Source organism: Pistacia vera, unplaced genomic scaffold, assembly GCF_008641045.1.
Source record: "Pistacia vera cultivar Batoury unplaced genomic scaffold, PisVer_v2 Contig483, whole genome shotgun sequence".
In the NCBI taxonomy this organism is placed as follows: Eukaryota; Viridiplantae; Streptophyta; class Magnoliopsida; order Sapindales; family Anacardiaceae; genus Pistacia; species Pistacia vera.
The window spans coordinates 133,196-159,746 of record NW_022196316.1 but is presented as its reverse complement, the minus strand read 5'-3'; the positions used below and the strand labels follow the sequence as shown (position 1 = coordinate 159,746).

At 36.3% G+C, this 26,551-nt stretch overlaps 3 protein-coding genes, 2 non-coding genes and 1 pseudogene across 7 annotated transcripts; 3 read left to right on the top strand and 3 right to left on the bottom strand.

Moving 5' to 3' along the window:
* Positions 1–2,394: 2,394 nt before the first annotated feature.
* Positions 2,395–8,821, top strand: LOC116146839 (annotated as a pseudogene).
* Positions 8,822–11,960: 3,139 nt separating this feature from the next.
* Positions 11,961–12,064, top strand: LOC116146883. Its single transcript, XR_004130569.1, has one exon. It is a non-coding gene; the product is annotated as a small nucleolar RNA R71 (small nucleolar RNA).
* A 4,212-nt stretch (positions 12,065–16,276) lies between these two features.
* On the bottom strand, positions 16,277–17,236 carry LOC116146838. Its single transcript, XM_031432294.1, has one exon. It carries the CDS (start codon positions 17,234–17,236, stop codon positions 16,277–16,279), a length of 960 nt encoding a protein of 319 aa, XP_031288154.1.
* LOC116146882 lies at positions 17,133–17,239 on the top strand. Its single transcript, XR_004130568.1, has one exon. It is a non-coding gene; the product is annotated as a small nucleolar RNA R71 (small nucleolar RNA).
* A 2,670-nt stretch (positions 17,240–19,909) lies between these two features.
* On the bottom strand, positions 19,910–22,908 carry LOC116146762 (ADP-ribosylation factor 1-like). 2 transcript variants are annotated; one of them, XM_031432200.1, is made up of 6 exons: positions 22,786–22,908; positions 22,495–22,612; positions 21,733–21,803; positions 21,211–21,330; positions 20,859–20,977; positions 19,910–20,480 (listed from the first exon to the last, which is right to left on the bottom strand). In XM_031432200.1, the coding sequence occupies exons 2-6, from the start codon at positions 22,577–22,579 to the stop codon at positions 20,390–20,392; spliced, it is 486 nt and encodes a 161-aa protein (XP_031288060.1). In that variant the 5' UTR covers positions 22,580–22,612; positions 22,786–22,908; the 3' UTR covers positions 19,910–20,389. The 2 variants fall into 2 exon arrangements, with proteins under 2 accessions (XP_031288060.1, XP_031288059.1); XM_031432199.1 differs by lacking the exon at positions 22,786–22,908 and having other exon boundaries at positions 22,495–22,777.
* Positions 22,909–23,272: 364 nt separating this feature from the next.
* LOC116146763 (stress enhanced protein 1, chloroplastic) lies at positions 23,273–25,405 on the bottom strand. 2 transcript variants are annotated; one of them, XM_031432201.1, is made up of 4 exons: positions 25,306–25,405; positions 25,127–25,228; positions 24,113–24,288; positions 23,273–23,530 (listed from the first exon to the last, which is right to left on the bottom strand). In XM_031432201.1, the coding sequence occupies exons 1-4, from the start codon at positions 25,349–25,351 to the stop codon at positions 23,426–23,428; spliced, it is 429 nt and encodes a 142-aa protein (XP_031288061.1). In that variant the 5' UTR covers positions 25,352–25,405; the 3' UTR covers positions 23,273–23,425. The 2 variants fall into 2 exon arrangements, with proteins under 2 accessions (XP_031288061.1, XP_031288062.1); XM_031432202.1 differs by lacking the exon at positions 23,273–23,530 and adding an exon at positions 24,001–24,024 and having other exon boundaries at positions 24,089–24,288.
* Positions 25,406–26,551: the final 1,146 nt, after the last annotated feature.

Sequence of the window (26,551 nt, the reverse complement as noted above, 5' to 3'; positions counted from 1 at the left end):
ATGGATACACTTCTCAAAGTGCCACTGCAACATCCTAGGAAATTGCGGTCACTCATCTGAAGTCTTCATCCCCCCTGCCTTAGCCAAGACAGGGACGACCTCATACATGCAAGCCCTACATTGTAAAAAAATAGTCTATATGATAATTAAAACACATATAATACAAAAAATATAACAAAAAACTATTAATATTTACCTGCATTGCCCATGGGAATCCAAACAAATTGTACGTGCTCGATCTATTCTTCTTGACCGATTGGGACTGCTTTAACGCCATGTATTTTCCTTGTAGGGAGTCCATGGTTAGCTAAAATGATACCCATCCCCATGGATAAGCATTAAAGAAGTCCATGTTGCTTGCAAACTTCACTCAATCCATATTAATAGCTTTTGTTGAGTTAGAAGCCATTAGGATCGAATGCACAAACCATACCAGACACATTTTGAACCTCTCTGAAGAGGTATACCCACCTTCTTCTAACATCTCCTCTAAATCACGTCCCGTAATAAATGCTTTCCCCCCTAAAACCTCTCTAGCCAAGTTTTCGACTACCCTACTGTTCTTTATTCTCTCTTGCTCTGTCGCATCTGGTAATTTCCCACATCTTAAGCCTGTCATCAAGGCATATTCCATCATCCCAAAATGTAGTGGCTTTCCATCCACCAGGAACCACATTTTTTTTTTTTTTTGGCTTTTAACGGAGTGCAGCAACATATAATGCACTCCCTGCCCCCCAGAACTTTTTTTTTTTTTCCCAATTTTTTCCGATGTTCATAAATGACCGAAACAACTCTTTTTAAATCGGTCTAAACCCTTCCTCTTTCCCGTAAAAATCCATTATTCCTGTAAAAACTTGCCAACTCGACCTAACTGTCACCCTTATAGGGAAGTACGGTACCTTATTGCTTACAACCTCTAACCCATAGTCTTTATAGTTTACGCTTTGGAAATCTGCACAATCGATATAAACTAAATATCCAAACAACAACAACACAAAAAAAAAAAAAAAAAAAAAAAAAAAAACCAAAACAACTAATAGGCTGCCAACATACTTTGTAAACAAAGAAAAAGTATCATACAATAAACTTTTCAACTAATCTTTTCAAGTGTATAAGAAAAAAAAAAGAGCATCATACAATGTAAATGAACATAAAAACCATATTGCACAGCTTACTACTAATCCTGCTATCACAACAGTTAATAACTCAAAACACATCTAAAACATCACTAAACTAAAACTCAATCGAAGCATCAATTGAAAAGCAAGCATTGTTACACATTCACTAAACTAAAACTCAATCGAAGCATCAATATTACCTCCACCACCATCATCAACAACATCCATTCATTCATTGTTACAAACTAATAATATAAACAATCACTCAATTAAAACCTCACCAACATAGGAATTAAAAAACTTTCATTTCACACTCCAAGCACAACCAACAAACATTAGTATCACACATAACAACTTCAAGCACAACCAAATGCAAGCCCTACAGGGCTAGCCATGCACAGTGTGCATAGTATGCGAAGCACTACGCGTGCTATGCATGGCCAGCCTTGCCAATATGCAGGGCAGCCCTCCAGCCCCCCTATTCTGCCACCTCCTGCCATCCCCAGCCCACCAAACTCTTAGAAACAACCTCCCTACGGCCTCCCTTGCCTTTCCCCATCCTCTAGAACCTAAACAAAGCCACTCCACCAATGCTTGCCAACTGCTCGACAAAACGCCACAACCACCATAATAATAAAACCAACTACATCTCCCCCACATTCGCACAAATCAATCCATTTTCTTATCCAATTAAAAAAAACAAGTAAAAAGCGTACCATTTCTTCATCGGTGTCTTCTCCTCGCCTAAATTCTCGCTAACATCCTCCTTTTCAGAACCGTTTTTTGATTGTTCTCTCTGTTTTGAAGCCGCTGTCATCTCCTCTGCCTATGGATCACCTTCACTCATCGGATGATCCACCGGAGCGTCGTCTTCGATAGCCTTTGAATTGCTAGCATCGCTGGAGTCTAGGATTCAGAGTGGGGTTGGGTTTTCCTCCTCTTTGTGAATGTCAACCATGGTTTTGTGTCAGGAAGCTTTAGGATTGAAATTTTTTCAGAATTTAGGCACTGTGGTTGCCGAAAATCGCAGAGAAACAAAAGTCTTGGTCGGTCGTTTTTTTACATATATCACTCGATTAAGCGATTTTGAAGGGTGGGGGCTCACTTTCAAATTTCAAAATTTAAACAACTTTTGTTAATTATGATTTTATCGACATATGTTTAAATATTTTCAGTTTAACCCATTTTACATGTTTAATGAATCCTAAATATGCCAAGTTAGCTTTTCTAAATTCAAAAAGAATTTCAGGGTCATTTTTTTAAATGCAAACTTGGGATGTCTGGGGAGTTAAATTTCCTCAACAAGGGCCAGCATAAAACCCCTGCTGCCTCTGCGAGTTTTCATTACATAATAATAAACCCTAATCTTTATCTAGCTTCTCAAACGAATAACTTCGGTCTTACTCCAACTTACGAACATAGACAAGTCAAGTGCTAGGTAAATTTATCACAACTTTTGGTGGATTTTTAATAAGTTTGTAGTTTCATTTGCCGCCAGATAAAATTTGCTTAGGTTGCTTTTCAGTTTTTATGTTTTATGATTTTTTATTTGAATGTTTGATGTAGAGCCAAATCATCAAGTAAAGCGGACCGTAAATTCAAGAAGAAACTAGAATTTTATGCCAGTAAGTTTGAATTCTTCTTGATTATTTGCAATGTAATGTATGCTCTATTCATGCATGATTGTTAGTTGATATTAGAAATTTACAAAAACCCATTTGAGTTTGATTGAAACACTCCACATTGAATGCTTTTAATAACTATGCTAGTATACTTCTTATTGTAAAGTAAAAGCAGTCTATCTAATATTATTGCTTCCATTGAAAAAACTATTTTTGTGGTGCAGAGGTTAGAGATACTGTTGCCTCCTTGACTACTAGAAAGGCTATTACTAAGGTGACTATCTTTCAAATTCTGTTTCTTTGTTTATCCTACTAACTCTAATTACTTGGTCTTGTGGTCTTGTATTTGTTAAGGATTCACTAATTTTCTCATTGGGAAGTTGCAGTTGTTGAATTTACATAGAAACTGAACATTTAAGTTTTATGTCAACACACTAGTATGAAAATGTTTTAACTTATTATGATCTAGAAAAGATACCATGTTTGTTGCAAATTTATTCAAGACCTAATAATCTTGGTATTCTTTCATTTTTAATTTTTCGTTGTTGAATTTTTTAACCATTGAGGACAATTCAAGGGGAGAGGAAATCCCAAATTGATACCTGATTGCATTTATCTCAAATTCCTACCCTTAAACTAACACTGTTAGATTCTAAAAAAGATGTAGCAGCTACAATTACCAAAATGCCCTTAAACCAGCAATTTAGGCCGGTTGGTGGAAGATGATCGGTGAGCAACCAAATTGACCGGATTTTGCGAAACTCCCTTTCTTCACGGCCAATTTTAGGGCGTTTCTGTCATCAAAAATCTGGGCCGCCAACACCATTCGACCCCTCATCAGCGCCTCTTCAAACCCATACCACCTCGTCACCTGATCATCCACCGTTTGCCGGTAAAGCCCAACGTTTTTTCGTGCAAACGACTACTTTGTAGCAGCTTTTTCGGCCGTTTAATCAATCGAAAATCTTCACCGTCACCACCATTCGATCCCTCATAATCTCCTCGTCAAAAACCTGTACCACTTCATTGCCTAATCACTCACCATTTGCCAGAAAATCTTGCCGCTTTGTCGCGCAAATAGTCACATTGCAACAACTTTTTCGATCGTTTTGTCAGTCGAAAATCTTCACCGCCAGCACTATTCGACCCTCATCATCTCCTCTTCAAAACGCTTCCCATCCTTTTGCTTGATCACTCACCGTTTGTTGGAAAAGCCCACCACTTTTCGCGCAAACGACCACATTGTAGCAGCTTTTCCAGTCATTGACGGTCGAAAATCTTCAATGCCACCACCATTCAATCCCTTATCATATCCTCTTCAAAACTTATACCACACCGTCGCTTGATCACTAATTGTTTGTTGAAAAAGCCCACAGCTTTTTCGTGTAAACGACCACATTATAGTAGCTTTTCCTGTTGTTTTGTCAGCTAGAAATCGTCACCACCACCATTCGATCCTTTATCATCTGCTCTCCAAAATCCATACCACCCCGTCGCCTGATCACCCACCATTTTCCGGAAAAGCCCATGCTTTTTCACTCAAACAGCCACTTTGTAGAAACTTTTTCGGACGTTTTGCCAGTTGGAAATCTTCAGCGCCACCACCATTCGATCCCTCATCATCTCCTCTTCAAAGCCCATGCCACCCCATCGCCTGATCATTCATTGTTTTTCGGAAAAGCCCACAACTTTTTCGCCAAAACGCCCACTTTGCAGCAACTTTTTTGGCAGTTTTGTCAGTAAAAAATCTTCGTTGCCACCCCCATTCGATCCCTCATCATCTCCTCTTCAAAACCTATACCACCTCGTCGCCTGATCACTCACTATTTTCCAAAAAAGCCCACTGCTTTTTCGCACAAACGGCCACTTTGTAGTTGCTTTTCTGATTATTTTGTCAGCCAAAAAACTTAATTGCCACCACCATTCAATCCCTCATCATCTCCTCTTCAAACCTATGCCACCCTATCTCCTGATCACTCACTGTTTGTTGAAAAAGCTCACCACTTTTTTTGCAAATGACCACTTTGCAACAGTTTTTTTGGCCATCTGGTAAGTCGTAAATCTTCACCGCTACCACCATTTAATCCCTCATCATCTCCTCTTCAAACCCATACCACCATGTTGCCTAATCACTCACTGTTTGCTAAAAAGCCGACCATTTTTTCAAGTAAACGACCACTTTGTAGCAGCTTTTTCGGCTATCTTGTCAATCGAAAATCCTCACCACCACCACCATTCGATCCCTCATCATCTCCTCTACAAAACCATACCACCCCGTCGCTCAATCACTCACTATTTTCTAGAAAAGCTCACTGTTTTTTCACTCAAACGGCCACTTTGCAGCGGATTTTTTTGGTTGTTTTGTCGGTCACAAATCTTCACCGCCACTACCATTCGATCCTCATCATCTTCTTTTCAAAACCCATACACCCTGTCGCCTAATCACTCACCATTTGCCAGAAAAGCCCACTGTGTTTTGTGCAAACGACCACTTTGCAACAACTTTTTCTACTGTTTCGTAAGTCAGAAATCTTCACCGCCACTACTGTTTGATCCCTCATCATCTCCTCTTCAAAACCCATACCACCCTGTCACCTGATCACTCATCGTTTCCCAGAAAAGCCCATTGCTTTTTCAAGCAAATGACCACTATGCAACAGCATTTCTAGCCGTTTTGTCAGTCAGAAATCTTCACCGCCACGACCATTTGAACCCTCATCATCTCCTTTTCAAAACTGATACCACCTTGTCGCCTGATCAATCACTGTTTGCTGGAAAAACCCACCGCTTTTTCGTGTTAACGACCACTTTGCATCCGTTTTTCTAGCCGTTTTGTCAGCCAAAAATCTTCACCACCACCACCACCATTCGATCCCTCATCACCTCCTCTACAAAACCCATGCCACCTTGTCACTTGATCACTCACTGTTTACCAGAGAAGCCCACCATTTTTTTAAGCAGACGGCCGGTTTGCAGCAGCTTTTCTGGCTATTTTGTGATTAAAAAATCTTCACTGCCACCACCATTCGATCCCTTGTCATCTCCTTGTCAAAACCTATGCCACCTTGTTGCCTTATCACTCACCATTTGCTGGCAAGCCCACTGCTTTATCTCTTAAACAGTCGCTTTGTAGCAGCTTTTACGATTGTTTTGTCAACCAGAAATCTTCAATGCTACCACAATTCAATCCCTCATCATCTCCTCTTCAAAACCCATACACCCCGTCACCTGATCACTCCCTGTTTGTTGGAAAAGCCCATCGTTTTTTTTGTGCAAATGACCACTTTGCAACAGCTTTTTTTGGCTATTTTGTCAGTTGAAATCTTCGCCGCCACCACCGTTTGATCCCTCATATCTCCTCTTCAAAATCCATACCACCCAATCGCTTGATCACTCACTGTTTCCCATAAAAGCTTATCGCTTTTCACGTAAACCACTATGCAGCAGTGTTTTTGACTGTTTTGTTAGTCAGAAATCTTCACCACCACCAGCATTTGATCCCTCATCATCTCCTTAAAAACTTATACCACCCCGTCGCTTGATCACTCACTGTTTCCTGGAAAAGCCCACTGCTTTTTTGCGCAAACTGCCACTTTATAATTGCTTTTCTGGTCATTTTGTTAGCCGAAAATCTTCACCACTACCACCATTAGATTCCTTATCACCCCCTCTTCAAAATACATACCACTCTGTCGCTTGATCACTCATCATTTGCCAGAAACCACTTTATCATGCAAATGGCTACTTTGCATAGCTTTTCCATCCGTTTTGTCAGTCAGAAATCTTAACCGCCACCACCATTCTATCCCTCATCATTTTCTCTTCAAAACCCATACCACCCCGTTGCCTTATCACTCACCATTTGCCAGAAAAGCCCTCCGATTTTTTGCGCAAATGGCCACTTTACAGCCACTTTTTTGACCGTTTTGTCAACCAAAAATATTCACTGCCACCACCATTCGAGCCCTCATCATCTCCCTTTAAGAAGCCACACCACCCCGTTGCCTAATCACTCATTGTTTACCGAAAAAGCCCACCGTTTTATCGCACAAATGACCACTTTGCAACCTCTTTTTCGACCGTTTTGTAGGCCAGAAATCTTCACTGCCACCACTATTTCATCCCTCATCATCTCCTCTTCGAAAACCATACCACCCCGTTGCTTGGTCACTCATCGTTTTCTGGAAAAGCGCACCACTTTTTCACACAAATGGCCACTTTGCTACCACTTTTCCAGTCATTTTGTCATCCAGAAATCTTTACCACCATCACCATTCAATCCATCATAATCTCCTCTTCAAAACCTATACCACCTCGTCGCTTGATCACTTATCGTTTGCCAGAAAAGTCTACCGCTTTTTCGCGCAAACAACAACTTTGCTGTCGCTTTTCCTATCATTTGTTGGCCAGAAATATTTGTAGCCACCACCATTCAATCCCTCATCATCTCCTCCTCAAAACCCATACCACTCCGTCACTTGACCAGTCACCGTTTGCCGAAAAAGCCCATCGTTTTTTCGCACAAATGACCACTTTGCAGCCGCTTTTTCAACCCTTTTTTTAGCCATAAATCTTCACTGCCACCACCTTTTAAATACCCATCTATCTGGTCTACAAAACCCTCTCCTCTTTTTGTCTTATTTGCTCACCAGTTGTCAACCCTAAAGCTTTTTTTCTTTTCCTCAAGCAGTTGGCATCCCCCCAAGAGCAGGAGAGTTGGGAATGGTTGGGGGATGATGGAAACCCAGAAAAACACCCACAATCAGTCCAATAAACTCAACATAACAGTCCAATAGCAACAACGAACACAAAGCTAAGAAAAGTTAGCCTCCAAAAAGCTCCAAATTGATCAAATTCGAAAACCCAACGATGAGAGGGTAGTGTTTCATGACCAACGATCGGAGGGAAACCAGGTGACAGGGTTTGAGGGGTTTTGTAAAGCGGAGCCCAGCGGTTGAGTGAGTAGTAGAAGATTTGATTTTGGCCGTCGGATTTGGTCGGTATTTGACCTAGAAAGACAAGAGATGACCGGTGAAAATGATGGAATTTAGGCTAATTTGAAATGGAAAGGGTTGGATTTGTGAAAATGAGTTTATTTTGGCCAGTTTTGGTATGAAAACCGATCAGAATTGACCTGAACCGGCAGGCAGCAGCGTCAACACTTCCCGCCAAAAAAGGGGCAATTAAGCTAGGAAGGGCTATTTTGACACTTTTACCCTTCAATGCTTAAAATAAAGAAAACGGTGGTAGTTTAAGGGTGGAAATATGGAATAAATGCAACCAAGGGTATCAACTTGGAATTTCGCTAAACCTCGAGTGGAAAAATGTTGTTTGCTCCATTGGGGGATGAATACCATATGTTTGCAATTTGCAGTCTATGAAGTATGAATCTGAAGCCACACGTACAACACCCTTTCATAAACATTTCGATAGTGGTTCGCTTTGGAATTATGTTGTTTTATGGAATTCTTTGTTTTGTATCATTATGGTTTTATATGTGTATTTTAATTTTTGAAAGTGGTAGTTCATTTTTCTATTTGACTACTCTTTTTTTTTTTTTTTTTTTTTTTTTTTTATGTTCTATGGAAAAGCTTATGCTTCACATTACTACCTTCCATGAGGCCATGACTACTAGTAGTTTGCTAAAAAAGTACTCAATTTCTAAACAGAAGAAGAAACTTAGAAGCTGACAGAAGAAATTGAAAGCTTATGACCTCTCCTTTCTCTCAAAGTTCCTTATTGAACTGAAATCTTCTCAGCAACCAACTGCAGCAGCTGATTTCAAGCTGAATTGCAAGTCTAAGAAAAAACTAATGTTTATGCTTCATTTCATTATTTTAATGTTGTTATTCAGCTTTATTTTTTTGCACATTTAATTTTCTGTCATGACCTTGATTAATGTACATTCTGATCAGATTGAAGGAAGGCAAATAGTTGAGTACGGTTCTCAACCATCCCGCTTTCCAGGTGGATCCACTAGCTACCATTCATCAGCACTTGGAGAGCACAACACATGTTTCAGATGAGAAACCAAAGAAAAAGACAAACAAAACTGCAAGGAAGAAGAAAAGGGGAGATTAGTCGAAGACTTCATCTGAACCTCAATCTAATGGATTTCTGACTTGATGTATGGACTTTCATAATTTCAAGAGCCAAACCTATCTATATTTTTGTTGTGAAAAGAAAGAATGAGCCAAACCTATTCATATTTTTTGTTGTGAAAAGAAAGAATGAGCCAAACCTATTCATATTTTTTGTTGTGAAAAGGTTATGCTGATCAAATTTTGTATATAATTGACCTTATATGTCTACTTATTAAAAATAGTAGCATGGTCTCTGTTGTAGATTTCGCAAGTGTACGAAATCATGCAAGTAATAAAGTGTAAGAATACGGATGTCGAACCCAAGGGAATTACTAATACCAAGTACCACACTAACCTATCTTATTGCTATTTGATTAATTAGATTTTCAGAATGATTCAATGAAAAATAAAACAACTTAAAAACAAAGCAAAAACATACTTTTATTAATACTTTAGTAGCAAATCAATACGACTAAACCTAGGGCATAGATTTCACACCAATTTAATCATATGCATTGACAATTATCGTTAACCCAATTAAGCTTATTCTAAATACCAAACTCCCTAATATTTTGGCTAACTTTCTCTCGAACAATTAACAAATTAACTCCTAATTACTGACCCGAATTATCTCTAATCAGATTTAAGTAATGGGAGATCATTAAGTTCTATGGAATTTATCAAAGTCTCACAGATCGCGGTAACGTATCTCTAGCGTTCGCTCAATCTATGGTTTTATTACCTTAGACTAATTAGGTTTCATCTCTCGATCTCAACCTAACCCATAAAATCATTCAACTCTAGGGCCCTTAAAAATTGAAAGCTTTAGGCGCAATAATAAAACTTAAAACAAAACTTAATAAAAATTAGCAACAGATAATTCAATGCATATTCATAAAATTGGGCTACATCTTAGCCCTAGAAAATAAAATTAGTTCATACTTTCAGTAATAAAAGCTATTGCATTCATAAACATGAGTATAAGAAAGAGTAGAAAAACTTCTCTAATTGGTGACTCAAAATTGCAGGAATTTGCAATCTCCAAAGAACAGCTGAACTTCTCTCCCTTCTAATCTCCATAAAAATCAACTAAAGACATCTATTTATACTCCTATGGTTTTAGGGTTATGATTCCCACTATCCTAATCACTTTAAAAATCTTAAAACAAGAAATACACGTCATAAATTTAATGTAAAAATCAAGCGGGAATCTAGTCAAAGAAAACAACTATGCGCCTTTCTTGGCCATAGTGTGCATAAAGAATTATGGGTGAAACATAAACACTAACATATCAAACCAAACCAAAGTTATCACAACTTACATTAACAAAAATCTAAAATAAATTCAAAACAAAAACCAAAATTAAAGTAAAGGCTTGGGTTGCCTCCCAAGAAACGCTTTATTAGAGTCTAAGCTCGACTTTTCAACCTCAATCTGGATCATCTAGGAAAATCCAACCCTTTTATCCTTCAGTCCACCATACCATAAGGCTTCAATTGTTGTTCTCTACCCTCTCAAATTCAGCCTCCATAATCCTAGAGTTGACTAACATTTTTCTGGTGAGCTAGGGTAGTTTTCTTCTAAGGTTTCCGCACTTTGTCATCAAGGATGCACTCAAGCAAGTATCTAACTTGGATGGCATTTCATCGTGTTAAAAATTGAACTCCACTTGTTCGTCTTCCACCCTTAAGATTAGTTTACCTTGGTGTCATCTATTAAGTCCTACTTGTTGCTAGAAAAGGCCTTCCTAATTAAAGTTATGTTCTAGTCTTCTTCCATTTCAAGAACTACAAAACTACCAAAAAGATAATTTGTCTACCTTTATAGGACATCCTCCACCACCCCCCTAGGATATTTTATGGATCTATCTGCCAATTGAAGATGAATTGTGGTTGGCTTCACCTCTCCTAAACCAAGTTTCCTGAAATAAAATGCATCAAGTATGCTAGCTCTTAGATCACATAAAGCTTTATCAAAATAAAACTACCATTGTGAAGGATAAAAAAAAACTCCTGGATCTCTTAATTTCAGTGGTAGTTTCTTTTGAAGCAACACGCTACATTCCTCAGTGAGCATGACCATCTCATGTTCTTTAGACCTCCTTTTGTGTATAAGGATCTCCTTGAAGAACTTAGCATACTTAACATTTGCTCTAACATATCTACAAAAGGAATATTTGTGTAAGCTTCTAAACATTCTATGAACTTACCAAATTGCTTGTCTAATCTTTGTTTCTATAGTCTATAAGGATACGGAAGAGAGCTTCATCTTTCTTCACGTCTTAGGCTTTATTCTCAAGTTCTGGTTTTGTGCCTAGGCATGTGTTGAGGCATATTGGTTTTGTCCAATTTGTGTCTTCAGCTTTTTCCTCAGTTTCTTTAGTTTTCTTGATTCTTTTAGGTCCTTGCCACTTCTCAACATGATGGCATTGAGTTGCTTTTGGATTCTTCTCGATATCACCGAAAACATTCCTTGAACCTTCCCGCTAAGATACTATGAATTTTTCCCATTTGAGTTTCAAGGTTCCTTATAGCGGATTGATTTTGCAACAACTTCATATTTCTGAAGTTGAGCTTCATTCTTGTCAAATCTCTTACCAGATTCCTCCATAAACTTTGTAAGCACATCCCCCAATTTGATTTTGCCTCGAACTTGAAAACCAAGAGGTGGTTTAGGATAACTGTTGTTACTCCAAGAAAATTTGGATGGTTTTGCCATGCTGGAGTATATGTATTAGAGTATGTCTGTTGCTTTCCTTGAAATTGTTGACGTAATTTGCTTGTTGAGTGGAGCAAATGGATTCCCTACTTGACATCCTCTTGCACAATGATTCCCTGCACAAAATCACAAGTTAGAGAATAGTTTCAATAGATTTACCTTTAAGGCAACTCCTAATTGCTTTTGGATGGTTGAAAATTGAGCAGCCAACGCGGTGTAGCCACAACTTCTGCACTCCCACGCTTTCCTTGTTGATTTCTCTCTGAAGGCCCATGTAGTTATTGCTTGCCATCACTTCAATCAAATTAAGGCTTCCTCTAGTGTTTTGTATTCAAGGCTCCCCCACTTGCAGCATCTACCAGGGCTTGTATATTTGGCATCACCCATTGTAAAATGTTTGCACTGCCACCATATTGGTAACCCATGATGAGGACAACCCATAAAGATACTTTATCTCTCCCAAGCTTCATAAAGCGACTCCATATCTTGCTGGAAAAAATTTGTGATGTCAACCCTCATCTTGGCAGACTTGATCGGTGGAAAATACTTCGCAAGAACGCTTGAACTAACTCATTCCATAGTGATGCTTCCGGGTGGTAGAGAAATTAACCAAGCCTTATCTTTATCCCGAAGAGAGAATGGGAAGCCTTAACCTAATTGCATCATCAGATACCCATTATGTCGGAATGTATCGCATAGCTCCAGAAAATTTGCAATATGCAAATTAGGGTCATCGCTAGACACCCTACAAGTTGAATCTAATGTTGTATCATCTGAATAATGTCTGCTTTATCTCGGGTATTTGCTTGAATCGATGGTCTCCTAATATAAAAGCACATCCCTCAATTGTAGGCTTGAGTAATCCTTAATGCCCTTTGAACTTCTTCTCCCGTATCTGTCATTTAACCTACCTCCTCTGTACGGTCCAACACTAAAAATACAGAAATAAAATTAAGCACTAAAAACAAAAAAATAGATAAATAAAAATAAAAACAAAAAAATTACAACCAATTAGCAACTAATAGCTTGTATTGATATGATAATAAAGCAATTTCCCGGAAACAGCGCCAAACTAATTGCAGGAATTTGCAATCTCCAAAGAACAGCTGAACTTCTCTCCCTTCTAATCTCCATAAAAATCAACTAAAGACATCTATTTATACTCCTATGGTTTTAGGGTTATGATTCCCACTATCCTAATCACTTTAAAAATCTTAAAACAAGAAATACACGTCATAAATTTAATGTAAAAAAAGTCCAAAATCGCAGTTGTGCCGCGGCACTGTGCTTAGGCATAGTTGATTCTGCCCCAGAATTTGAAATCTTGAAAAGACGGTGGTTTTTGAGCATGATAACGTTCGAATCTTGCCAAGTGGTAAACATATGAATTGTATCCCTTTGAATCAGATTTCCAAAGGCTCAAGAATCATCTCAATCCAAAATCTACAGCTCAAGTTATTGTTAAATTACTGTTGCATGTTCAAAACTGGAGCGTTTTCCAGGATTTTCACTTTAACTTCAAATCGCCCTAACTTCTTCGTTTCAGCTTCGAATCACAAACCATTTGATTCTTGTCATCCCACATTCCATCGTCGATATAACCTTCATCTGAATATCATCTTTAAGAACCTGAAAATTCTCAAAACATACCTGTGATCTTATAAAAGACATTTATGAAATAATTAAGTTAAATTTCACAAATTAAACACATTTTTTCCACAAATAATCCAATTGAATCACTAACAAAATATGTATTTTCAAGCTTTTATCACCACCCCCAATCAGCTTCTTGCTAGTCCCTAGCAAATTAAGTGATAAAACATGTCTTTAAGCTTGAAAATAAAACAAACAATGAAAACCTATATCTAAACTATCCTAAGTCACTTTTGTAGATTGACACGATTGCATTTAGCGTATGCAACAAGCCTTTAAACCCCTAGGTGGCCCTAGTTGGATGAGTTGTAGTCTCGTGAGGGTTTCTAGCAATGATACCCATAAACATCCAAACCTAACCTCACCTAGACTCAAAACTAAAGACTCAAACAAACATTTTAGGATCCATACATATAATCGTCTTAAAAATTGTGTCAATGTGAACAAATCGAATAATTAACAACACAGAAATGCAAAGAATAAGTGAATTTAAACTACACTTTAGTTATTGACCCTCTCATAATCATTCACAAACCATTCATCCAAAAACGTAGATGATTTTATGCATAGCTTCCATAGGCAAAGTAAGAAAATAAAACAAATGTACAATCAAACTCCATAGGCTCACTTTTCAAACCACTCTCCACTAATGTAGAATCCAATCACTACCTCGGATTATTAGGTCTTTTTCATGGTTGTAATGTTAGGCTAGGGTAATGGTTTATGAAAGAACGGAAATAAATTTTTAACAAAATGTAAGAGACTTAATATTTTACAGTAAACAACCATGGACAATCTCTTTCTTGTTTCCCTTCTCATTCACCCTTTACCCTTTCACATTGATTGAACTCTTCTTTCCAACATTAGCACAAACCCTCATATAATGTACCTCATTTCAAGTTCTTCTCCCCAGCTATTTCTTCCTATTTTTCTGCAATTTTTTTTTTTCATTCATTTCTTTCTTTCTTTTTTTTTTTTTTTGGAAGATAGTAACTCATAAAAAAAATTGTCTACCTCACCTTGCTTCTACTATCAATTTTTTATCCTTTTCACAACCTCCAACCTATCTCATTGCACATACTCAGGTTGTGGTTCAAAAGATATATTTATTTTATTCTACCACACTTCTTTTCATGAGTTTTTCTTCTAAGGTCATCTCAAATTAAGTCTCTCACAATAAGATGGATCGGAAAGTGTTTTAGGCTTCATCATCGAGGTGAGATATAGTGGGTTTAAAACAAAAAAGGCTTATCAAGTGTATATATATGCTCAAAAGGGTTAAGTAAATATAAAATAATATAGGTCGGTTTGAAAGGTTCAATCGTTCCAAAGAAAATTGCCTAAATCATATTCTAAGCAATGCAGATTCTAGGATTTCACCTCAAGTGGTTATCAAATGAGTTCTAGAGTTTATGCACAATTTTCACAAAAAAAAAAAAAAAAATTATTTCCCATAAAAACACACACAAAACGTCTCTAAGTTCCCGAATTACTCAACCAATCAAATCCATTCCCAAGAGAGTCATAACTAAATGCAATTGTCATCTACTATCATCTTTACAATACGCGAAAGTTAATAAAATCTCAATCTCACAAATTCACAATCATGGTCTTATCATTGACTTATGTATGAGTTCCAAAACAAAACAAAATATATTAACTCTTTGACCTTGCAACACACCTAAAAAAATTCCACCCAAAAGCTTTTAAAGAGATAATTCAAAGCAAAAGATATTCAAAGATGTCCATTGAATGAAACTAAATTTGGCCATAAAAAAAATATTCCTTACCCTTAACGTTAGAGATGACCATTATCCTCAATGTGCAAGGAGAACAACTACAATACTTTTCATGCGTAACATTTATGTGGAGGTAGTCTTGTGAAGCCATGCATATTGTTTGTTGTATCCAATAGTCATCGGGAATCTAGTCAAAAGAAAACAAACTATGCGCCTTTCTTGGCCAATTTAGTGTGCATAAAAGAAATTATGGGTGAAACATAAACAACTAACATATCAAACCAAACCAAAGTTATCACAACTTAACACATTAAACAAAAATCTAAAATAAATTCAAAACAAAAACCAAAATTAAAGTAAAGAGCTTGGGTTGCCTCCCAAGAAACGCTTTATTAGAGTCGTAAGCTCGACTTTTCAAATCCTTCAATCTGGATCATCTAGGAAAATCCAAACCCTTTTATCCTTCAGTCCACCATACACATAAGGCTTCAATTGTTGTTCATCTACCCTCTCAAATTCAGCCTCCATAATCCTAGAGTTGACTAAACAATTTTCTAGGGGTGAGCTAGGGTAGTTTTCTTCTAAGGTTTCCGCTACTTTGTCATCAAGGATGCTAATCTCAAAGCAAGTATCTAACTTGGATGGCATTTCATCGTGTTAAAAATATTGAACTCCACTTGTTCGTCTTCCACCCTTAAGATTAGTTTACCTTGGTGTACATCTATTAAAGTCCTACTTGTTGCTAGAAAAGGCCTTCCTAATATTAAAGTTATGTTCTAGTCTTCTTCCATTTCAAGAACTACAAAATCTACCAAAAAGATAAATTTGTCTACCTTTATTAGGACATCCTCCACCACCCCCCTAGGATATGTTATGGATCTATCTGCCAATTGAAGATGAATTGTGGTTGGCTTCACCTCTCCTAAACCAAGTTTCCTGAAAATAGAAAATGGCATCAAGTTAATGCTAGCTCTTAGATCACATAAAGCTTTATCAAAATAAAAACTACCAATTGTGCAAGGAATATTAAAACTCCCTGGATCTCTTAATTTCAGTGGTAGTTTCTTTTGAAGCAACACGCTACATTCCTCAGTGAGCATGACCATCTCATGTTCTTTAGACCTCCTTTTGTGTATAAGGATCTCCTTGAAGAACTTAGCATACTTCAACATTTGCTCTAACATATCTACAAAAGGAATATTTATGTGTAAGCTTCTAAACATATCTATGAACTTACCAAATTGCTTGTCTAATCTTTGTTTCTATAGTCTATAAGGATACGGAAGAGAGGCTTCATCTTTCTTCACGTCTTAGGCTTTATTCTCAAGTTCTGGTTTTGTGCCTAGGCATTGTGTTGAGGCATTATTGGTTTTGTCCAATTTGTGTCTTCAGCTTTTTCCTCAGTTTCTTTAGTTTTTCTTGATTCTTTTAGGTCCTTGCCACTTCTCAACATGATGGCATTGAGTTGCTCTTTTGGATTCTTCTCGATATCACTCGAAAACATTCCTTGAACTCTTCCCGCTAAGATACTATGAATTTTTCCCATTTGAGTTTCAAGGTTCCTTATGGAAGCGGATTGATTTTGCAACAAGACTTCATATTTCTGAAGTTGAGCTTCATTCTTGTCAAATCTCTTACCAGATTCCTCCATAAACTTTGTAAGCACATCCCCCAAATTTGATTTTGCCTCTTGAACTTGAAAACCAAGAGGTGGTTTAGGATAACTGTTGTTACTCCAAGAAAAATTTGGATGGTTTTGCCATGCTGGAGTATATGTATTAGAGTATGGATTCTGTTGCTTTCCTTGAAAATTGTTGACGTAATTTGCTTGTTGAGGTGGAGCAAATGGATTCCCTACTTGACATCCTCTTGACAAATGATTCCCTGCACAAAATTCACAAGTTAGAGAATGAGTTTCAATAGTATTTACCTTTAAGGCAACTCCTAATTGCTTTTGGATGGTTGAAAATTGAGCAGCCAACGCGGTGTAGCCATCAACTTCATGCACTCCCACTGCTTTCCTTGTTGAATTTCTCTCTGAAGGCCTCATGTAGTTATTGCTTGCCATCACTTCAATCAAATTATAGGCTTCCTCTAGTGTTTTGTTATTCAAGGCTCCCCCACTTGCAGCATCTACCATGGCTTGTATATTTGGCATCAACCCATTGTAAAATGTTTGCACTTGCCACCATATTGGTAACCCATGATGAGGACAACTCCATAAGAGATACTTATATCTCTCCCAAGCTTCATAAAGCGACTCCATATCTTGCTGGAAAAAATTTGTGATGTCAATCCTCATCTTGGCAGACTTGATCGGTGGAAAATACTTCGCAAGGAACGCTTGAACTAACTCATTCCAAGTAGTGATGCTTCCGGGTGGTAGAGAAATTAACCAAGCCTTATCTTTATCCCGAAGAGAGAATGGGAAAAGCCTTAACCTAATTGCATCATCAGATACCCCATTATGTCGGAATGTATCGCATAGCTCCAGAAAATTTGCAATATGCAAATTAGGGTCATCGCTAGACAACCCTACAAGTTGAATCTAATGTTGTATCATCTGAATAATGTCTGGCTTTATCTCGAAGGTATTTGCTTGAATCGATGGTCTCCTAATACTAGAAGCACATCCCTCAATTGTAGGTCTTGAGTAATCCTTAAGTGCCCTTTGAACTTCTTCTCCTCCTGTATCTGTCATTTAACCTAACTCCTCTGTACGGTCCAACACTAAAAATACAGAAATAAAAATTAAAGCACTAAAAACAAAAAAATAGATAAATAAAAAATAAAAACAAAAATAAATTACAAACCAAATTAGCAACTAAATAGCTTGTATTGATATTGATAATATAAAAGCAATTTCCCGGAAACAGCGCCAAAAACTTGTTGTAGATTTTCGTAAGTGTACGAAATCGTGCAAGTAATAAAGTGTAAGAATACGGATGTCTAACCCAAGGGAATTACTAATACCAAGTACCACTATCTTATTGCTATTTGATTAATTAGATTTTCAAAATGATTCAATGAAAAATAAAACAAGTTAGAAACAAAACAAAAACAGACTTTTATTAATACTTTAGTAGGAAATCAATACGACTAAACCTAGGGCATAGATTTCACACCAATTAATCTTATGCATTGACAATTATTGTTAACCCAATTAAGCTTATTCTAAAGACCAAACTCTCTAATATTTTTGCTAACTTTCTCTCGAACAATTAACAAATTAACTCCTAATTACTAACCCGAATTATCTCTAATCAGATTTAAGTAATGGGAGATCATTAAGTTCTATGGAATTTACCAGAGCCTCATAAATCGTGGTAACCTATCTCTAGCGTTCGCTAAATCTATAGTTTTATTACCTTAGACTAATTAGGTTTTATCTCTCGATCTCAACCTAACCCATAAAATCATTCAACTCTAGGGCCCTTAAGAATTGAAAGCATATAACTTAAAATAAAACTTAATAAAAATTAGCAACAAATAATTCAATGCATATTCATAAAATTGGGCTACATCTTAGCCCTAGAAAATAAAATTAGTTCATACTTTCAGTAATAAAAGCTATTGCATTCATAAACATGTGTATAAGAAAGAGTAGAAAAACTTCTCTAATTGGTGACTCAAAATTGCAGGAATTTGCAATCTCCAAAGAGCAGCTGAACTTCTCTCCCTTCTAATCTCCATAAAAATCAACTAAAGACATCTATTTATACTCCTATGGTTTTAGGGTTATGATTCCCACTATCCTAATCACTTTAAAAATCTTAAAACAAGAAATACACGTCATAAATTTAATGTAAAAAAAGTCCAGAATCACAGTTGTGCCGCGGCATTGTGCCTAGGCATAGTTGATTCTGCCCTAGAACTCGAAATCTTGACAAGACGGTGGTTTTTGAGCATGATAACGTTCTAATCTTGTCAAGTGGTAAACGTATGAATTGTAGCCTTTGAATCAGCTTTCCAAAGGTTCAAGAATCATCTCAATCCAAAATCTACAGCTCAAGTTATTGTCGAATTAATGTCGCATGTTCAAAACTGGAGCGTTTTCCAAGATTTTCACTTTAATTTCAAATTGCCCTAACTTCTTCGTTTCAGCTCCGAATCACAAACCATTTGATTCTTGTCGTCCCACATTCCATCGTCGATATAACCTTCATCTAAATATCATCTTTAAGAACCTGAAAACACTTAAAACATATCCGTGATCCTATAAAAGACATTTGTGAAATAATTAAGTTAAATTTCACAAATCAAACACATTTTTCCATAAATAATCCAATTGAATCACTGACAAAATATGTATTTTCAAGCTTTTATCAGTCTGCTCCATTCTAGAGGAGCTTTATGTTGTAAATGGGTTATTATCTTTATCCTGCTTGGATTGAAATATCAATGAAGAAGAATATATGAATGTAATTTCTTACTGCAGCCCCACTATTTTTTTTCAATACACTGCATTGTTTGTGAGCTGATCCTCTAATGATTTGCATCAAATTTGCCTGAATCAAATGCTTTGAAACTAAAGACTCCAAGATGCTTACTTCAAAGTCCACAATTGTGAATACAGTAAGTTGGAGAAATTGTTAGGAATCTTAAACGTCATTGTTTGTGTGATCTGGAACTATTAAATGATTAAAAGGATATCACTTGCTTCTGTTTTCAGACAAACTGTAGGCTCTTTCTTATACTTTCTCATCTTGTTTATGTAGTTCACTCATTATGTGCAAAGATTCAAATGACGTAATTATTGTTTGATATGGGGCCTGGCACCAACGTGCATACTTCCAGACCTATGTCAATCTCATTTAAGGTAGTTCTCCTCAACATCAATTTTCTGTCATTGATTTCAGTAGCATTGTTCTTTATCAAATGCAAATAAAAGGTTAGAGATAATTAGATGACTGAATTTATGTATGCTGGTAGTTCAAAATCTATGAATGTAGTTTATTATGTAATCTCTGCTTAATCAACTAAATTGTAGGCACAAAGGGCTGCTTAAGAAAAAAATTCTGTTTTACAAGCTTGGCTAATGGCTGATCAGCATAGGGATAGGCAAGTGCCATTGGAACTTTCATTTGTGCGAGATTTTCAGAGTTTATCAACTGTGATATTTAGCATGGATTCATCATACATGAAGGCCTTATTTTATTAGTAGAATTTACAGCTATCCTTATGCCCTTCCTTTTTGTTAGAGAAACCAGGAATGAGCTTATTATTTTGCCTTCGCAGAGATTGTTGGATGACCTTTAAGTGGTACATGATGGCCTTATTTAAGAGCTAGAATTTGAAGCCATCCTAATCAATCCCCTTCTTTGTTAGAGAAATTAGGAATAAACTATTAATTTGCCTTCACTGAGATACTAGCGGATGGCCTTTTAAGTGGTAGATTTTGAAGCTATCCTAGTCAAACCCCTTTATTATTTTTAGAGAAACTTGGAATGAGCTGTTATGCATCCTTCACTGTGATATTGTTGGATAGCCAATCAAGTCCCTCATAAAGTCCTTGGCCGGAGGTTGCAGAAGTACTCTGGATATACCTATACAAGATAATTCACAAAAGCCATCAATCAATCTATTTTTTTATACTGTCTGATGTGTAACTGCCATGCGAGCTGATCAAACCTGTGGCACAACTAGAGACATTAGTTAAATACATTACCATATACCCCAAGAGGAGAAAAATGAACATAACCAGAGGGATCCCCAGTATTAGAATTGTAAAACAAACCACATGAGAACAATGTAAGAAGAAAGAGAGTACAGAGCATAGTATAAAAATACAAGCTTCAAAGTCAATCAAAATAAATAAAAAGAACAATAGAATGAAACCAGATTCCAAAATATAAATACAGAAACTTGTAGGCTACTAATTGTAGTATTTCAACTAAATGGAGGTCTTAGAATATAAATTTTACCAGCGACGTTGGCCGAGAGAGTGAAGCCCAAGTTTATCAGCAACCTCAGAAGCAGGCATGGCATCCTGAAAATCTTGCTTGTTGGCTAAGACGAGCACAGTTGCCCTGCTTAGCTCATTCTGCATAATGGGAATGAAAAGCATGTCTTTCTTTTTAAATAGAGTTACAGAAAATACAGAACATATTACACTGGAGAGAAACCTAAGTGATTATTTTTTTTAGACTCTATATGCGATTTAGAAAGGAACAAGAAGGGAACCCATCAAAGTGCCTAAGAAATTCTAATGAAAGCTTGTTCTTGTATTTACAAATGAAAATTGAAAAGTTGATTTTCACAACATGGAGTACTAACATCACCCAGAATCCGATGTAGCTCGTTGCGGGCTTCTGAGATTCTTTCTCTATCTTTGCTATCCACTACAAAGATAAGTCCTTGAGTGTTCTGAAAGTAATGTCTCCATAATGGCCGAATCTGTTCAGTAAATTGGAAGACCTCAGTTATGATATTACTAACCTCAATCACAAGATAATTATCAGACTTTACACTTCCTTCTTTTATTGTCTTTTTCATCAAGGAAACGCAACCACAACTACACTGCAGTAATCAATATCAATCAAACGAAGTATTCAATTTGTTTTAAGAGGAAATTAAACTTTTGTGGGAACAAAACTAATCTTTTGAACATCTTAAACATTAAATAACAGTATTTTTGTTATTTCCTTCCTTTTCTGTGGCTTGTACAATTCTTTCAAACTTCAGTTCACCTTTCGATCGAAATACTGTTATAAGATTTGTTTGATTGAATTCCGGTTAACTACTGGATCAAATCTTTTTATGTATATAATGAAGCTAATGACATTAGCTTATGTTTACCTGACTTTGACCTCCGACATCCCAGACAGAGAAGCTTATGTTTTTGTACTCAACCGTCTCTACATTAAAACCTGGCATGGAACATAAACAAAACAATGAACCAAATTAGATGGTAAATTCAAAACTTATAAATTTTAAAAGAATTTTTTTTTTTTTTTTTTTTTTTTTTGGGTGGAACATCTTAAATTCACAATTACTTCTGTAGAAATTACAATGAGTTAATAGCAAACGAAATTATTGTTCCTTGACCATTTTTGGTTATTGGGTTAGTTTTCTATCACTGCAATAAAGCTGAGTCTTCATTTTTCCAAATCAGATGGTTATATTTCCCAATCTTCTTCTGACTGGCTCCTACAGAACCAAGGTCGAAAAGATGGAGAAAAATCAGTCATTCACAACCACTAATGAAGGATTCCTCGAAAAGTTAATGATTAGTTTAGTAATCATTTTTACAAATCGAATGAATTTGATCTTTTACATAAGCGAGGAAGATAATTAAAAAAAAAAAAAAGACAAGTTCTTCTTTACTTTTATTACTTAGAAGCCATGCGAGATGAGAGTCTCATGCACAGTTTTAAATGAGAAAGAAGTGAAGAATTCTCTTTGCTGACTCTGACTCTGCCACTTATTTGTATCCAGGGCAGCCATGGATACCCAACAATGAGAGAAATGAAAAACCAACATAGCAAGAGAGATACTGAACGATATAGAGAAGCCAAAGAAATTACTAAATTTAAGAGTTTGTAAGATATATTAATATACCGACTGTTGGTACAGTTGCAACAATTTCTCCGAGCTTCAGCTTGTATAGAATGGTCGTCTTCCCAGAAGCATCAAGACCCACCATCAGAATTCTAATTTTACACTGGGGAAAAAACCTCTTTGCAAGTCGAGATATATGTTTACCCATACCACAATAAACAAGAAGAAAAATTTCAGGTGATAAACAACTTTATTTCAAGAAGAAACGTGAAATTTTATTTTTCCTGCAGGACAATCTATCAAGGTTATAAAGATATAAGAAAAAAAAATTCCTGAGCTCCAAGAAAATACCTCCTAGGTAATGCATGAATGGCTGAAAAGAATAAGTTCTGAAAGAAGTAAAGAATGATTTTCCTGTTGTCCTTTCTGACTCCTAAAAGTAGTTGGTTTCCATACCGCAGGAGAATTTTCAACTCAATGGTGGAAATGCTGAGATTCTGTGTGCTGTATTGCTATGAAAACAATATATTTGAACTTCTAGAAAAGCAGGGTTTACACTTGTCCAGGCTTCAGACAAAGATTGACTAAAAAGATCCCCCAGTAAGCACCATGAATGATGCTCCCACTAGCTGATTGCCAGCAGATCATGTCAAAGACAAAACCAATATATAACCAATTTGTTACATCATGAAACAATATCACTTGTTTTTTCTCACTGCCAATCAATTTCGTTTCTCAAAGTATCAAAAAGATAAGCTTATACAAACATATGATGATTCAATCAATTTTTGCTTTATATAATGAAACATATGTCAGTTATATGTAAGGAAGAGAAAAATTGCAGAGGAAACCTTTCACATAAATTAAAATTCCATTATTAGTACATTTTCGAGTGTTGACATTGAGACAAAATTACAATTAATGAACAAAAATGTAACTATATGTATCTTCGACCAGGCTTTACAAACACCAAAAAGTAACATCAAGGGGATCAATCTTTAGAGGCAGATTGGAAGATGAATACTGCAGTCAAAACACCAACTAATGCTGTAACTCCCAAGGCTGCTGTAGGCAAGGGTGTTGTGAGCCCAAAATTCTGCAAAACATAAAATGGACATGGATGTGATAAGATAAATTGCTCATAAGTATTTTTATATTCTTTTGAGTTGAGTCATGAGTACAAGTTCATTTGGGAACTGTGACATAATTCCAGGCAAGGATTTGATATTAACATAAGTTTGAATTGCATCAATCATTTTACTAATGTATAGACCCATCAACCCTTGTTCTCCTCCCTACACGCTCTCCCTCAGCTGGGGAGTGGGGAGGGTTGCTCTGAGTTTAATATTCACCAGGTGAGTGCAAAATATGTCAATCAATCAAGACATAAGCTAAGAGTTTCCAGGAACATTTGGAAGCAGCCAAGCTTTGGCCTTTCCAAGACTATACAGGAAACTGAAAGTGCATTTAGGATTCAACTCAGGTATTTTCATACCATAAGTGTTTAAGGCATCTTTTCAACAGGAAAGGATTACAAATTATTTGTGTAGCACATCGTATTAACCTTGAGCTATAAATGACTCATTGACTCGGAGATCTATTGTGATACTTATAATCGGGTTTGCATCTAGAAAGTATCTTCTAAGCTCAGACTAGGAAGGGAAAGAACATGCCATACCTCCAAAAGTCCCTTGCCTGTTGCTATTTCGACACTAATTGCCAGTGCAAAGCCAACCATTGCAAGCCGACCTAGCCATACATCCAAACTGTTGCCCCCCTGGGTACTTTGCTCACATCTCACTGAAACTGGAGTAGCTTTGCATGAAGGGTTCCTTCGGTGAGAAATTTTCCATGCTATTATAAATAAATGCAAGCATCAAACGTCACGCCTATATTTCTTAGCAAACAAATCCAACATAAGAAGGATGAAAGAATCATAAAGTAGTAGAGATGCATGTTATTGATTGTTTCATGGATAACCAGACCAACTAGAGTAATGTCAGGTTCTTGTATACACAGCTATGGAAGACCTTACGAAAGAAACTGCCAATGCCATCATAACCCAAATGTTCCTAGTTGTTATGATCATATTTTAATCACAATGCATTGATTTTAAAATAAGACACCCTTGTCAACTAATGACAAGGATGTGCATATATACGTAACAAAAAAGGGAATCTAACAATGCTGAGGGTAGTTACTCAAGTCGTGTATGTGGTTAGGTTCATTCAATAAATTTCCAATATAAGTTTATGCCTAACTGAGCAAATATTGTCTGTTTTGAGCCGCACCACATTTACTAAAAGTTAAGAATAAGAAGACTCAAAACTTATGAATTGAACTCCGACTCATTTGCTAGTTATGTGGGATGTGACACAAAGTTCACATGTTCAGTTTCTCATGAACGACCTTACATTTTTTTTTTTTTTTTTTAATTTTACGAAATTTCAGAGGACTAACGGAGAACCATTTATGTCAATTTCCAAATTTAATGGAGTCTCCAAAATTTTAACTTAATCTAAAGAGAGGTAAATGTAAATGAAATTGAACCTGAGCTAAATAAAGATTTTCGCCCCCCGATTTCCTTACATGCCAATATAAACAGATATTAGACAGTTATATATACCTTGTAATTAAAAATACAGCATATTATGAATAAAAGCTGACGGAGAGACAGAAGCAGAGTACTTACAAAGTGGAGAACCAGTGGCAAAGGTAGTTCCAATTCTTACAAGATTCGAAGTGGGTAATCGAGAAGTGCTCTGAGTTTTTGGTGAGCCCAAAGTAAAACCATCTGCAACATAAAAAGCTTGAGTATGAGGTTAATGCAACCGTAGAAAAAGATACACAAAAACTAAACTAGAACCCTACCATGAATGGAGAGGGAAAGAGAGGCAGAGACTTGAGCAAAAGCCATAGAAATGGTACGTTTCGTTTAGTTTGAGAAAGAAAGAGAGAGAGAGAGAGAGAGAGAGAGAGAGGAGGTTGCTTAAGTGGCGCCACGCCACCTCTCGATTTCTATCTACTCAGTTCGTTGCATTACCACCAGACATTCGAAAGACTTCGAAACTAACACGTGTCTTTATTCACTTGGTTTTTTTTTTTTAAATGAAATTTACCAAATTTAAATAAAGATTTACAATTTCTTCAATTAACACAATTTGTTCCGATATATTCTTGTTTGTTTAATTAATCATCTTGACTGGGTGATCGAATGAAGGATTTTTTTGGTGTATTACTAAAAGGTTGTAAATTTGAGTCATTTTTCTATTATTAATAAGGGTATCTATTAGAACTTTTATCTGGCCAGTACCTAGTAGTTTCGGTGTCTTAAGAGATTAATTGAGATGTGTGTGAACTGGCTATTGGAGCTCTTATCCGGTCGATAGTTTGAGAGTCCTAAGAGATTAGTTGAGATATGTGTAAGAGCATCTTCAATAATACTCTTTATTTTGAAGAACATTTTTTATATAAATAAAGAGCATCTTCATTAATTTTAAAATATAAAGAACACAATTTTTATTCAAATCTAATAGACTCTTTAAATTTAATGAAGATGCTCTTTATTTTTAAGAAAGAGACTTAATAGGAGAGCGAATTAATAAATAAAATGTATAAGAACTTATAATTTATTCATTAAAATTATGATAGAGAGAGAAATTTGACTCTCTAAGTGTGGAGAGCCAAATTCACTCTCTAATTTATATTTTAAAGATAAAGAGCCTGTTGAACTCTAATTTTTATGGATAGACTCTTTATAATAAAGAGTTTGGGTCATATAAAGAGTCTTTTGGAGATGCTCTAAGCTGGCCACTAGAGTTCTTATCCGATCGATTGTTCTAGGGTCTAGAAAAATTAACGGAGGTACATGTAAGATGGTCTACAAACCCGATCATTAAAAAATAATATTAATAATAATAATAATTAATCATGTTGAATAAAACAAGGTAACGTAATCAGAAAAATAAGGGGACGTTTGGTTGGAGGTAATAAAAAATTATTAGGGTTACGTCATCTTATATTACTTGATTACCATGTTTGGTTACCAAGTAATATAAGATTATGGTAATCTTGCATTACCAATAGTTGTTACTATTGGTAATAGTGGAGGTAATCT